This window comes from Pezoporus wallicus, unplaced genomic scaffold (genome assembly GCF_028554395.1).
Source record: "Pezoporus wallicus isolate ANWC-B61680 ecotype Strahan unplaced genomic scaffold, APGP_CSIRO_Pwel_v1 contig_2908, whole genome shotgun sequence".
In the NCBI taxonomy this organism is placed as follows: Eukaryota; Metazoa; Chordata; class Aves; order Psittaciformes; family Psittacidae; genus Pezoporus; species Pezoporus wallicus.
Window position 1 is genome coordinate 4,654,321 of NW_026642179.1, and position 15,710 is coordinate 4,670,030.

The 15,710-nt window shown below is 37.9% G+C and overlaps 1 protein-coding gene across 3 annotated transcripts in view; it reads right to left on the reverse strand.

Moving 5' to 3' along the window:
- ERC1 (ELKS/RAB6-interacting/CAST family member 1) overlaps positions 1-15,710 on the reverse strand; it is a 290,910-nt gene that overhangs the window by 24,282 nt on the left and 250,918 nt on the right. For all 3 annotated transcript variants that reach the window (XM_057428028.1, XM_057428027.1, XM_057428029.1), the window contains one exon: positions 2,691-2,792. In XM_057428028.1, the coding sequence (XP_057284011.1) occupies positions 2,691-2,792 (102 nt within the window). The remainder of the gene's footprint in view (positions 1-2,690; positions 2,793-15,710) is intronic.

Sequence of the window (15,710 nt, forward strand, 5' to 3'; positions counted from 1 at the left end):
AGCATAAGTGAAGAAAGAAAAAGTTCCACATAAATTTTTAAAATAGGGTCATCGCATCTCAATTCCTTAAAATACTTTAAGTACTTCAAATAAATATATTGTGCTTTCAAACTGATAATACAATGCATAAATGAATCCTACGTACTGTAGCATGACAATTGATATTTTACTTTTGTAGCTATATATCAAAGCTCCTGGTCAACAAATGATGTCTTTGCTACAGAACAGGCCAGAGGAAAAGGGCTCTGTATTGTGTACTGCCCTCTCTTCTGGAAATGGGGGTTATTGTGGGGACAATTTGACGGCAGAAAAGAGAAAAGTGTGGATGCAGACATAGAGAAACAAACTGTACTTCAAATGACAAATAGCTACCAATTTCTCCCCAGTTATTTTAAAAGAACAAGGGAGATGGAAGGGAGAGTGGAAGGTTAAGAGGATATTCCTCTTTGTCTTCAAATTTACAGAAAAGTTACAGTCCATATCAAGAGTCATCTATTTTGAGTTGTTAAGTGTCTGTGACTGGTTAGGTCAGCATGCATGGCAGCAATCTCGGCAGCAGATCTCAACATGCTTAAAACCTTCAGGAGGAACATTATCTTCAGGAGAAACATTATCTTTGAGCAAATTCTTTACTAACCAGAATCGAAAAAGCATACACAGATTTGGCTACAGTGCAAACTGCTTTGAAAAAGAATCTGACTGAAAACATTTCCTCCATGAAGCCAATGATAAATGATATGAGAGACATTTCCTGTTCTCTTGTACACATTAAGAGTTTGCTTTGCATAGAAACTCAATTACATGCCCTGGAAAGTTCTCCCCATAACATCATGAAAGAATGACACGATGATGAGAAGAAGAAAATTGCAAACTACACATAAACACACGAGAAACAAGCTCATGCAGAGCCTACACAAGCAAGGCGGAAGGAGCACAACCAGGTTTCACAAAGCACGCGGGAGTAAGATGTGAGAGTGACTGCTGTAAACTTTTCTATTGGCAAGAAAAGTTGATTCTCACCGTTCTGAACAAAATGGCTGAACTAAGAGCATCTGACTGGTTATGCCCAAATACCCTCCTCCTCATCCTAGGGGTGCAGAGGTGGCAATGAGAGAAAAGCCCCAGAGCAGCATGGGAATGAAATAAAGAGTCGGTTAGTATTTAAAGCACATATGTAAGTACAAATAGTAGTACAAAGTGTTTAATTCCTTATGCAATATTCTGAGCCACCTTGAGATACACCTTTCTTTGCTCTCTTGTAGCCTTTGTTAGCTTTTAAAATGCTTCTTTGCAAAGGCAAAGTGCAATCAGACCCTCCTCCCACACCCTCCTTCCTATCACCTTCCCCAGTGAGGTGATTGCAAGAATTTCCTTAAATGTTTAAATGTCATCTTTTCTTGACATTTTATCTTTTAATTTCATTTTCTTTGCATTTTCATTTCATTCAAGCATGCTATGCTGCATTTGTTCACAAGCATTTACTACACTTACATTCTAGAAATGGCTTAATTTCTCTATAGATTTGCAATGTAGAAACAACAGCTATTCTAACATTTCGTCCAAATTAAGATAAGAAAAAGCCATTTAATTCGCAGTATTAACGACTGCACTCTCCTGAAGAAGGTAAGACCAACATTTTCCAAAAGCATTGCAGAAAATTCAAGACAGTCAATTTACAGTGGAGAAGGATATTAAAACAAGACGCAAAAGGAAATTGCTTTGAAAATGAGATTTTTTCTGTTAATTTCTTTATATATCCCTTACTGTCTTCTGATAAAGACATGAAGAGATTTCTAAATATCTATTTTGGTAAGGTGAGTATGTAATTGTTTTTTGCCATTTTCCTTTTGCACATTACTCATAATTTCTGTATATCACTAAATTGGTATTTAAAGGTCTAGAGTGAGATGCCTTGCTTCAGATCTCAACAATTTCTAGATAAGCCAGAGGGCAGAGGAGTGCCAAACATTCCTTCACTTTGTCAAGGCAGTGATTAATGATCACTAATATTTTAATTAAACTGGAATGGATGAGATTACATCATGGGATATGCAATTGGGCTGGCATTTTCTGTGTTACCCAAGGGATAGGTAATCTCTCTGATAGTTATCAAGCACATGGCTGTGCTTTGTAAATGACACAGGAGGCTCCTCACTGCCTTGGAGATGGCAAATTGATTTTCCTTCAGTTCACGGTCCACTGAGTTTGTGAGGGAGCAGTCTGTGCTCATTTGGCACAGAGGCCAGGATTTCCCCATGGGAAATGAAGGGAACTGCTCGTATGCAATCCATAGATCAGAAAGCTGATCCTGGAGCATGATTTCCTGCTACTGAAGACAAGAAACAGTCCTGGACACTCCACACACTCAAGCAGTAAACCTGAGTTACGAAAATCTGAATATTCCAGACAGGACTTCTGTTTTGCACATTTCTTTCCTCCTTTTCATTGTCTGTCCCCTCATCTCAACCCACTTAATAACAGCTTGGTACTAGGAACTGTTTGTTCACATTTCAGGAGTTTTCAGTGAAGTTGACACAACAGTAACATCCATTTCTGGTTTATAACTGCACTCTGGAATGCTGTTTTTGTTCCAAGGTACTGCAAGCATGTCAGGGAAAATTACATATGACTCAAAATAATCAGCTCCCCTAGTAAAAATTACTTAAAAACCAAAAAGAGACACACATTACCTGGTCAGGGGAGGGTTTGTGGTTGGTTTGGTTGGAATGGGATGAGGATTTGAGGTGGTCATCCTCATAGTTGTCAGCCATCAGCTTCATACGGTTCTGAGTCTATTAAAAACAGAAAGAATAATATCAGTCTACTTTCTAATGTGCTCATAGGGACTAAAGGGAATAGGGCGTTTATGCTACCCTGTATATGCAAAATCCATATATGGAAAAAAATAAAACACATAAACAGTGTCACTAGGTACTACTGTAGAGAAATCAGTAGGTATTACTGTTAAGGTCTGGTAAAAACTTGGAGACACATTCCAACCACTTCACTTTGAGGCTAAATTAGTTTTGCAAGTAAGTGGCTCATCTGACTTGCACCTACTAAAAGTTGTAGTGTTCATGTGCATACAAAGAAACTAATTTATTCTTATAGACCTTTGCAACTAAGGTTCAAACACCAATTTGGAGAAAAATTCGGTGAAAACATCAGTTTGATGTCCCTACGTCAGGTAAAAAGAGTAAACAAGCTGAAAGTAGGTTATTACCGAAGTAGTCCATCCAGCTTCAATACGCAAATCAGTTTTCAACTGATACACCTAAGAGTAGGAAAATTCTGAGCTTGGTCAGAAAAATGTTAATTATAGAAAAGCCTTCCTGTGAGGAAATTAAAAAGTTAACACATACGCCTTTGGGAAGAAAAGGTGACATAAAAAAAATCTATAAAATTTAAAACCGCACACAGCCAAGCAAAGAATTAACAAAATACAAAACAAGTTTCCCAGCTTTTCTTCAACTTTTCAGGAAATTTCAAGTTCTGGAGGATGCATGATTTTTAAAAACACAAGCTGTAAAATAAATTGTGGAAGAATAAATGGAATACCTTACCTTAACATTACCATTCCAGATAAGGAGTTGCAATGAACATTAAAACATACTACATGACTGTGTGTGCAAAGGACAGTGTGAGACAAAGCCCTTTTAATATACTACCCTTAAACGAGGTCCCTAAGCACCTACAAACACATGCACACAAACAAGGAAAGAAATCCACCTGGGCAAAATGTCCCACCTGCCCAGAAGGGCTCACAAAGACCATTCAGGCAGCAACGACACTCTAGGAGTAGCCTAGAGAGGACTATGAAATAGCTGGGTCGAGGGTCTTGCAAAGTGAACTGCCAGCCCTACGCTAGATACTTCACTTCCAAGTTATCTGGGTGACACTGTCCTCGGGCACTCACACCTAGAACAGACCCTAAATGGAGTGACAGCATTTCTCCTCCCAGCTCATTAGGTAAACAAAGCCCCATTTTGAGCTTTGTGAAATCCTTGTATTCCAAAAAAATAAAAAGGCTAGCCAGACCTATGTTAGATATGATACATAGTAAATTATGCACAGCTAGACATATTAAATCATCAGCAATGCACTAAAATTAAATGCCTTAAATGAAAGCTCAAAGCTTACTGTAAAAATGCCAGCTGTTGATTCAATCCCTTCATAACTGCATGGTTTCTCACTGGAAACTAATTTTAATGAGTACCTCGAGGCTAGAGAATGCAGATTCAACTTGACTGTACTCAGATTATTACAGAGAAGGTCCAGGGTTTGAATCTGGATTTGATTTTATTCTTGGATTAATTTAACAAAGCTAACAATGAATTGAACTGAAGCAATAAGCAATTTAATCATGCAAAATCTTTATATTGTTTGCTCTTTTTGTCAAACAAGTTTTGAATTCCAAGTCTGACTCATCATTCATAAATCATTACTTGAAACATGCTGCATTAATACTTAAACAGCCAGTCTATTATAAAGGTGCTTTCTCCATATTTATTATTATATTTAAGGTTGGCTCTTTAACAATGTCTTCTTTGCAATGAGAGCTACTGATCTTAAATGATTTCATATTTCTTCGGAAATTTTTGGGTTTGATAATAAGTAATAACTCCTTACACAACTTTTAGTGCGCATATGGAAAGAAAAATTTGTCAAAAAGCAGAAGTTCAGCAGAATGTTAGTATAGCACATTAACTTTTCTGAGAGAAAAAGTAGCTCTTCTCAGAGGCAGCCCATTTTATTATACTGCATGAAAAAAACTATGTTAACACTCATTCAGGAAGAGAAGGATATAAAAATATAAACATTTAAAGCACAGTATCCTTCACTGAAAATTCTGAAGTGGGACTGAAGAGGTTGCATATTTCTGTCACTTCAAGTAGAATAACCTACTATTAATACATGGCAGGAGGTACGACAAGAGGCTGAGAAAACTGGGTTGGTTTAGCCTGAAAAAAACAGGAGGCCTCTTTAATTACTTGATAGCAGGAAACAGAGAAGATGAAGCCTCACTCTTCCTGGAGGGGACAGGACATGAGACAATGGATGCAAATTGGAACAGAATTTCAGAAAATCAGGAAAATTATCCTAACAAGGCTGATCAAACACAACAGGCTGCCAAGAGGCTGCCATCCTTGCACTGAAGGACATCCAGACACTGAAAATGTGACTGGACAAGACCTTGAGCAAACTGGTAGCTCGTGATGCTCTCTCAGCAGCAGGATGGATGTGATCTAAAATATGCTGCAATTCTTATTATTTGGGCTTTTCATCTTCAGCTAATTTTACAGCAATCAAGGCTGGAGTTTTCAAAGGAAGAGGAAGGCAAGTTCCAAATTTCCTCTTGGTAGCTAAATACGGTTTAGCTGCTTAGCTCCATTACAGCCCTTCGAACATTTTAACCCAAAACAATTTCTGCAGCATCCTGATGATGACAATCATACCCATTACTTCACCTAGGAGGACATTTTTTATGTTCCTCCTTTAATACAATCTGACCTTCCATGGCTTCTGCTGTTACCCTAAGAGTGCATGTTTGTGATATATATGTCTTGCCAAGAAACCACCAAAATCAGTATTGTGATTTCACTACAGGAGCTAATTTACACATGTATCATTGTAATTAGGCGAAAATCAAGCGATGGAAGAAAACCAGTCTACTTCCTGATGGATACCACTAAAAATTCTTTTCCAACATTAAAATTCCAACAAGCAGTGTTGTAAATAAAATATGTAATACAGCATTATAATATTTTTCTATTTCTCTTTGTGTCAAACACGGAAATGAAAAGCTTTTTCTTAGGACTGGAATACTGACTGACAAACTTCTAATTGGTAATTTTGAAAATAACTGGAAATACATGAACTCAGTTTCTCTCCTACTGCTCCCCTCCTTCCAGAAAAAAAAAGAAAAGTTCAAAAGCATGGAAATTTCTAGAGCATATGGCTGTTGCAATGATTTAAAAACAAATCGTTTACTGTGGGGAACCACTCCAACATCCTGCAGTCCTGAACTGCTTTGTCATGGTGCTATTCTACAATCCTCTCCCACCTTATGAGGTTATGGCGCAGATCCTAGGGCAAACATTTCTACATCACTGTAAAATTATGAACAACAAAGTGGTTTAACCACTGTGTCCTGTGAGAAAATAAATGAACAGTGCAGACAAATCGGTTGTGTCAGGAGTGCTTTTGTCTAAAACCTCCAGAGCTCGCAAGCAGAACTAGTGATGATAAGAACTGGATGTCGGACCCAAATTTTGCTTAAAAAATAGCAGGCGCCATTACAGGTACCTTCTCCATGCATATGCAGACAAAATGCTAGAACGAAAAAAAACAGGACAAGACGCTGCAACTCAACAGGGTTTTTAATTTTTTTGTCCAGAAGGTTTCTTTCTTCTAACAGAACAGATTTCATAACCTTATTCCCTGCCTTCCAATCACACCCTGCCCCCAAAACCCTATATCTTGTCAAAGCCCTTAACAACACTCCTTAGTCTCCTACTAATCGTGTGCAAAAGAACAAACAAACCCTTTAAACTAGTGTCAAACCTCAGAATTACTGAAGAGCCATTGCACACTCTCAAGCTCCTGACTGAAAGCCAGAAATGACTGTGGAGAACTTGCCATAAGAAAAGATGTCTGCAGAACTGATTCTGTGAACCACAAGCCTGAAGCATAACATTTGCAAGGGTACTGTATCTAAAAAACTCCAGCTTCTTCTGGTTATATGTTAGACTACCCTCTAGTAGTCTATGAGATCTTGCCTACTTTCCCTTTCTCCCCTTCCAAACTTCTGCAATTGTCTTTTTGCCTCTCTGATACACTTAATACCCTTCTTGCTTCTCATCGTTACTTAATCCCAGAAGAAAATATGAGACAAGCTTGTATTAATCATACATGTGAATGGTCAGCATCACCACTTCTTTTAAATGTGCTCTTTCTCCTTTTGTTGCCCTGGTCCTGCAGGGATCCCACCAAACTCTTTCTGGTTATTGTACAGTTTACTTCTGCCTGTATTCTATAACCACTAAATGTTTGTGTAAATAAGGAAATTACCATGGAGTAGACTATTCCTAATGCAACCAACACGTGAAAAATTTCATTCCAAACAGCACATGTATGATATTTTAGCTGCCAAAACTGTATCCATGGTGAATTTTATTTAAGAATCACCAAGTTCCACTTTCATGGATGTACTGCTTCAAAGCACACTCTCACCTGTAGGTTGCTAAGAGCAGATTACTTTATGTTCACTGCAGGCTATGCTGGTAGCTTACTTGTGCACGTCCATCCTAAAGACCAAATTAATAGATTGTATCACAGTTAAATTATTACATGAGAAAAACCAGAACTGATGCTGATCCACAAAGCGTAGGGGAAAGTCAGAGACACATTCTGGAATATAGCTGATAAAACCTAGAGGAGTCCTTCCCAGGTCTGACAAACTCTTTATAGTGGAATTCCAGATATAAATTTGAAACCCACAGATTTAACTGCAGACATTGTTTATAATATATTTTAAAGAATGTTTTTATTTGAAAGCTTGCACTAAATTGTATGTTATAATGAGAATACATACCTTTCTTAAGCATTTCTGCAGGATAGCTAGTGTTCTGGTAACCATTACCCTGGCAAGTTTCTGAAACCAAATTTTATTCATAGGAATCACACATTTCTGTATCTCTAGACAAGTCCTCTAATAAATAGCAGATATGATCTTATAAGCTGTGCATTTTCTCTATTAGTCTGCTTCATACTATGTTATGTATGCAGTAACTTACTCAAAGATTTTCCATCACATCTGTCTTTCTACCATGCAACAAAGCAGAAACCATGATATCAATGCCTACTTTCTCATTTTTTGTAAAATATTTGAGAAGGATATTTCTGGCGTTGTTAACCAGTACAAACAAGATTTATTAACCCTTTAATGTGGAGTTTAGTAAGCCCCACATTAAGCAAACATTAATATAATGACTGTACTTGTGACAAATGGATATGTGGTTGAGACAGTGTGTCAATGCGTTAAAGGAGTCATCCGATTCCATGGGAAGCACACCCATGCAAATGCAACAGTTTAGAAACCTTTTCACCACTAATAACATAAAAATATAATGGAGAGACTTAGGAGATTTTTTTTTTTCCCCTAAGTCATGTGCCAAATTCAGTATCTCTGAAAATTATGTTCTTGCATACTCCTTTTCCATTTACTGAAGACACACATACTCCCTGTAAATATCCAACAGCTCTGTGCTGGAATCTGGCTGTGAGAAACACAGAGAGAATAATCCCTCCTTACCTGTTACTAGAATGTGAAATCCTACATCACTGCTTTGAGTGTATCTATACCTACCTCGAAAGTACTTGAATGCACACTTACCTTGAGTGTATAACTCCCTTGAACAAAGGGTCTCTGAAAGGTTGTTTTGAGATTTTATTCAATGCCCCCTTCCCATTTATGATATTTAATGACCTGGGATATATTTTTTAAATTTGTAAAGAGATGGTACATGCTGAGTTGTCATTTTTGTTCGTAAGGTTTAAAAGACACATCATTAATTAGGTTTGGCTTTCTTTTCAGCTACATTTAAGATTAGCAAGTAGGATTCTTCGGTTAACAGCAAACAAATACAAGGTTCAGCTTCATGCAAATAAAAACTATTCCTATTACTACAGTTTGTACAACCTGGAGCCTGTGTTTGTGCATGTGCACTGTGCAGCTGCTGGGGTTTGTCAAAGCCTGAAGGACTTAACACAGATTCCACCTGAGATACTGGCTCCCGGATTGAAGGTTGGCAATGTTACAACAACATTATATCCTAAAGTTAAAGACTTTATCAGTCCAGTTAATTTCTGTGTGCAATGATTCAATTTTTGTGCTCATCTCCACACATATGGTAATTATGGAGAAACTTCATTCTGGAGAATTCATATTCCAAAAACCTTTGAACTAAAGGAGGCAGATTATCTAGATACGGAGTTCTCTCCAAGGCTTGACATACGTAGATATATGTGGATGGATTTAAAAAACAGACTTTGAACTGAAATTTTCCTTGTAAAGGAATGTATCAGTTGGAATTTTATTAGTTCCTTACGAGATGATCAAATAACTAACTATGGGTTTGCTTGATGACAAAATCTATTGAAATCGGTTGCTCTGATTCCTGTGTAAACAAAACCAGTCACACAAAAGACAATCCAAATCAGATCTTGTGTTTGGGACTCCTTGTTGTGTTTATACCACATAAACACCACATTTCTTTAGTTCTCCTGTACTCTCTTTAGAGATACCTCAAGCTGTGTTTAAAGACTGACCCATCAGTGGTAATAAAAATGTCTTTCTCAATTATTTGTTTCACAAGAGCTGGAGTCTGCCCAGTCCCAGGTTCAAAAAGAAACTAAAATAAATAAATAATAATTAACCCCCCCCTCCTTCTCTCATGCTTAACTGCACAGGAGCAAACCAAGTATGTTAGTTCTTTGGCATCTTTCCTGTGCATGTAAAGGTCTTCTGCAGAAATATCATTAAGGTGTGTTTTCCTGTATCTCAAAGATGTCTGAGAAAGAGCTGGAGTCTGAGAATGTTTCCCACCATATTGTAATCCTAATTTATACTGTCTGGGTGGCCTATGCATCAAAAAAAACCCCACATTTCAGGCAGGATCAAAAGGACAGGGCAAATGGTATCCTGTGACAACATCCTCAAAGAATCCTGGATCTCTCACACTACACAAACCCAAAGAAATTACTGACTGAAATTGATCTGAAGACAGCAATGGCAAGCAAAATGAGCTGGTGTTTTAATCCTTAAGATGAAAAAAGAGAACGGCCTATATTCACATTCCTGTAGTGAGCATACAAATCCTCTATACTCTAGGTTTAAAGTAAGCAGGTAAGTATTTATGTGTTACAAGCCTGCCCTATGGTGCAGTCTGTTAGGGCAAGTCTGATCTTGGTTCCATGCTGCAGCAGAGAAGAAGGGCCTCACTGCAGAACTCCCTGCCAGCGAATGTAAGATCAGTACCCTTTAGTGATGCATGCCCTGAGAGCAGAAAAGACTCATCTATTTAAATTATGTTAACAGCAACTGGGTTTTGCTTAATCATGCTGCTACATCTACTCTCTATCTATTGTGCCGTCTCCATTACTTCTTTAATCAGTTAAGAACTGGATTCTTTCACAGACAGGATGGCTACCCTCGAAAAGCATATGAGTCCACTTTATTACCCATTTTATGCTGGCTAATGAAGTCTGTGCACTTTGGATTTATATTCTACATCTTCTAAGCATGGTCTTCAACCCTAGAAAAATCGCTTTCTCCAGCCTGCCTCCCCCATGGTGTCTCCAGGCAAAAGTCAGCTGGGACCAGTGTGAAAGTATGCGTGTTCTGAATGGCCAGCCATATGTGTATGCTTCAGCCAAACAAAATATATCACGGCACAATTCTTCTTGCCTTTCCCTGTGTGGGAGCACTACTTCGGGCTTTTTCACCTCTACCCAGCTGTGGATGTTAATTAAGTTCCTGTAAGTTACACAGTCTTTGAGACTTCTTTCCTCTGTCAAATTTGGTTGAAAGCAGTCAATAAATTGAAAAGTTACTTGGTGGGAGCAGATGGATAGCACTGTGATTTAAACTCCTCTTTGGAGGACTTTAGGATAAAAGCTAGTCCAAATTTGCATGTTTTGTTCAAGTTGTAAGAGTTTGGATATAGTCTCTCAATATATCCTCGCCTTAAATGTTGCATAGAAGTGGAGTTGTTTGATACCATACTCCGTGCCTTTCTTTAAGACTCTGGGAGGCCAAATTGCTACAGATTCTCAAGTGAACAGCAGGGAGGCCCTCATGTTTAGTTCATGTGTCTGCTGAACGTTTAATATATACAGTTTATTCAGTCTCTTTAACTCACTTTGATACATGCTACCAAGGACAACTCACTTGAACAAAAAAGTGAAATACTAATTTTATACCGCGAAAGGAAATACCAGTCTTTGTCATGGTCCTTATTACTCAAACTGTTGAAAACTCCTGAATACACTTCTTCCCTTGCTCATTTTTCCCCTCTCACAGTGTGTTTGTGGGTCCAAGCTAAAAAATTCATCTTTATTTTATCAATTAAGAGAAAATCAAAGACAAAAAAGCAGCCAGAAAACCAAGCTGAAATGTACTTTGCAGCATAAACACTCCCTAAAAACTTGATAGGTTGGTGTTTTACAAAGCAAAATGTAAAAGAAATCTCAGGTTATGCTAAGGTTGGAAATGCATTCTAACATTGTAACGATCCTGTGATTACCTTAAACTCGTGCAATTTAAGCAAAAGAATTAGGCACCAGAGATAAGGTTAGTCTTAGAAAATCTATAAATATCTGAAGGCAAATCCCTGCATTGTATCCTGTAGAACAGACAAGTGTTTCTATCAAAAATAGAAGCTTTGTTTGACATAGTTGATGGGACTCCTCTTTTGTTATAACTGTTTATTTGAAATTTCTCCTTCCTTTTTCACTTCAGCTTCATTCCACAAGCTGCTCATCATACTCTCATCTACTTTGCTCTGTCCCTCTTCCTTTTGTTATTCTATTTGATTCTCCTTTCCAAAATAAATCCACTTGCATATGCTCAACTTCACAAAGCTGCCTGTATAACACAACTGCCTTAGTCACTTCGCTTTTTTCTCTTACTTTTTCTTCTAGTTTGAAATCAGAAAGCTTCTCAGTCCACCAATACCTACAAAAATCGATTAGCAAAATCTCATCTAGGAATTTATATACAAGATGCATCCTACTTTAAAATCTTAAAAGATAGTCATGAACCCCTACTTCAACAAAATAATTTGTAGGCCACCTGCTCGCGTGTATCTACATACACCTTTCATAGTTGATGTAATTTGGAAGTTTTCAAATCTTTGTCTATTGTAACTGTGTTTTTACAATAAATATAGTAAAAACATTCCTTTATCTAGGTATTTTTAGTTTTGGAAGGTATATATAGTGTTTTTACCACAGCTCTTTTAGCCTTATATATTTTTATTGTTATATGACTCACCACTTCAATTGCATTTGCCTGCAGCTTCAAAGAGTTGTTAATGGTAACCCCCCTCTATACATGGTGTTCTTGGCAAAAAAAGTAGTTACGTACAGATACAAATTCTTAGATGCTAAAGTGATGTGAGCTGCTCAGTATCATCTCAACAGAGACTGTCTGTAACTGCCCAGAACTGAGCTCTGGGTGTATACATGAATGTGTCTGTGTCTACATGATATAAACAGTGTTGATAGCAACTTTAAAAAAAAAACAAAGCCCACAAGGAAAGCTCAAGACTATTTATGCTTGTTCTGAAACTAATTTCAAAAGCTGTTGTGTATAAAAGAAAAAGAATATTATTTTTATGCTTTGCTTTCATCTTTGAATCTAGACAAAACCCTCCCTGGTAACTGCTGGAGGGAAGAGTTGAAAGGGCATTTCCTTTGACAACCAACAGAGCTTTGCTACCCCAAACTAAATTAAAGCTAAGAATTTTCTCTGTATGGCCAATTATTAGGGTTGACATCCACGCAGAAGAGCTCTGCCTCGTAAGATCCATACAAACACACAGACATTACATTCCTGTCTGTCCACACCATCTGTGCGTGTGGTCTGCAGACACAAGATTCCTGTCCATCCACACTGTCCCTGTGTTTGGTCCACAGAGGCAGGATCCCTGCCTGAGCACACAGCAGCACATGTGCAGTACAGAGCTGGACAGATGATTCCTGTCTATTTGCCCTGCTCTTGCATGCAGTACACAAGCAAGGAGGAGCATAATAAACCAACACTTTTTTTTTCATTTCTTTCTTTCTTTTTCTTCCAGCAGAGGTTGATTTTTCCTATTAGGTCTGCATCACAGCTTAGATAACAGCACTAGCTGGAAAAACTGAAGAAACATCCAGGTTTTCTGCTGTATTTGTGCCAGAATTTTTCTTACCAAGCAAAGCGATTCTTTTCCTTTCTACAAAACTCATGGCACACAATGTATAGAAATATGCCAGCTTGTTCAGATGAATTTCTCTAAGGAGTCTGCATTTCAGACAGTATTCCTGTCATTGTTTACTCTATTCCTAATCAGCTGTCTTTCTGTGATTTACATTATATTATGCCATTACATATGAGTAGAGGCCCAGCCAATGGACACCATAAAGCACCCTGTAAAGCTTAGAAAATTCTGTCTCTGGCACAGAATCATCAAAAGGTCTGTGGAACAAGATGAAAAAACAGCCAGTCATACCTCTGGTATTCTTTTCTTAACAATCCTTAACTGCAAAGTCATTAAACTTAGATAGGTGATGCCACATGTTAAAGAGCCCTGACAAAGCAGAGGAAGAAGTAGAGACGATGAGAAGGATGGGGCAACCTCCACTGATTTATCTGCCGCTAGAAGACCTAGGAGGAAACAAGGAAGCGTTCATATTTTTTAAGCCCTCTTTGAAACACAAAACAGATTGCTGGCTGGCTGACAATGGAAAAGTCTTCGCTAGTTTTGGTTATCAGGAAAGGAGGAAAGAGAGATCAAGAAATCTTGTCATCATCATCTGACAGTGATGAAGAGGATAGAGATGGACCATAAGGAACTTGTCTCAGTTTCCACTTCCCAACCTGTGGATCTTTTCCACCAAATCTGTGAATCCTTTTCCAGTCCAGAAGAACACACTGATACCTCTCTATGAGACCCGGCAGAGACTCAAAAAGTGCACAAAATGAAGATCTCTGTGTATAAATAAATGTACTTCTCTTAAAAAAAAAACCAAACCAAAACAAAACCAGAAAAAAAACAGAATGAGAAGGTACAGTACTTATTACTTCCACAGAGCAAATAAACCCATGCAGTCTTCCAAGTTTTAAACAACTTTTGTATGTGTGTGTTCTGAAGGATCACTATATTGCTTTTATTATTTTTTCACCACCATTAATGTCAGCAGTTGGCAGAAGTTTGGGTTGCTAACTCTAATAAAGGAGGCAAAGCCAAGGTTATATCTATGAGTGTTTTGGAGATGGAGGGCACATTGGCCTGGTATCAGAAATTACAGTTACGTTTCAGGTTAATGTGAAAAAACTGAAGAGTCATTTCTTCAACTGTGAAAAGGATTCTGTGTGGTACTGCAGTAAAATTGAATGTTTAAAAAGGTTAAGTTTCTCCTTCCCAAATAGAAATCCACTGTTAAAACAAGAGATACCTACGTAGCTCAGATCCTGAGAAGAACTTAGCTGGAATCAGCTGTGAGACGTGCAGTTATGTTTTGTTTACTCAACCACAGGAAATATTTGTATTCACACTAAGACAGTCAGGAATTGGTGGTAAACACAAAGTAAGAGAACAAATGACTAAGTTCTGTGACTGTAAAGCTGTGCTCAAAGAGAACAAAACCCCTAATAAAATGGCTACCCCTCAACCAGGGATGTACTCAACATAAAAGACCATTTCTTCCCCAGGCACCAGTACTGTGGTCAGAATTTAATATATATCTGCAGGCTAAAGCTTTATGGAAGTTGAGAGACTAACATTCACCTAAACTACTGATGACCTAAAATTGATATGTTATTGCAAAGGTAAATTTACTCATATTTGAATCTGAGACTGCTTGACCAGCAAACTGATCTTACAGCCACATGATAAATATTTCATTATGTCACGTAAAATCTGACATCAACCTTTTGATAACTGACTTTGAGCCTTATTTTGTCTTTATGCACCATCTTGGACTAATCCCTAAAAGCACTTCTTGGTACTGAAAAGAGTCAAACCTTTGGTAACCCATTTAAGGCAAAGAAGGGCAGACTGAACCTCTGTTCAGTACAGGTCCACTCAGAGGCAGTAGAACACAACTGCCCTAAAGATGATCTGCCAAGATCACTACCTCATATTTAACAGCATCCTCTGCAGACTCCATTCACGTGAAGGTCTGGAAGCAGGATCTCCGTTAGTATCAACTTTCTCATCCTGTGTCTTTCAGACTTGGCAGCTGTTACCAGACTCCTCACAGCTTCCCAAGTTAGTAGCCAGCAGACAAACTTCCATCCCGTCTCTACACACAATCACAAATGTCAACTGGCAAATACATTACCTTTAGGGAAAAACTACACCTTTTCTTTGGTCCTGACTATTTTTTCACCTTAGAGAAGGAGTGTAGAAAACAGCATGTACTTGTTAAGGAGTAAAATGTATAATTTATTCAGCACTAAAACATGAATAGTAATTTTTTTAGGCTTGGATTCTTTAGAATTTAACAGAACTGAGGGGAATCTGGAGCTATCAGCACCCGTCCATTCGCAGAAGCTATCATGAATAACTGATGCCTCGTTTCATAAATCTGTGACTCCTTTTGATAAACTTGACATACTTTTCTATCAAATTCCATGGCTTGATATGTAAACTCATGAAGGGTTAGTATCAAGAAACTAGTCCTAACTGATAGCATGTATCTTAAGATTTCCAACTGCAACACGAAACTTTTCTTTTCCCCTGCAATACCTATTTGCTACCTTGAGATATGGTGTACTGGACTAGGCTCAATCAGATTGTTTCTAAAAGGGAAATTATTTTCAGAACTCTAAGGAGCTTAATACAGTGGACGAGAAAAAATATCAGTAGACTGAGAGGCATTTCAGTGCCTAAACTCAAAAATACCTGAGACCACTGTTCATCAACAGCTCACTATTTACTGAA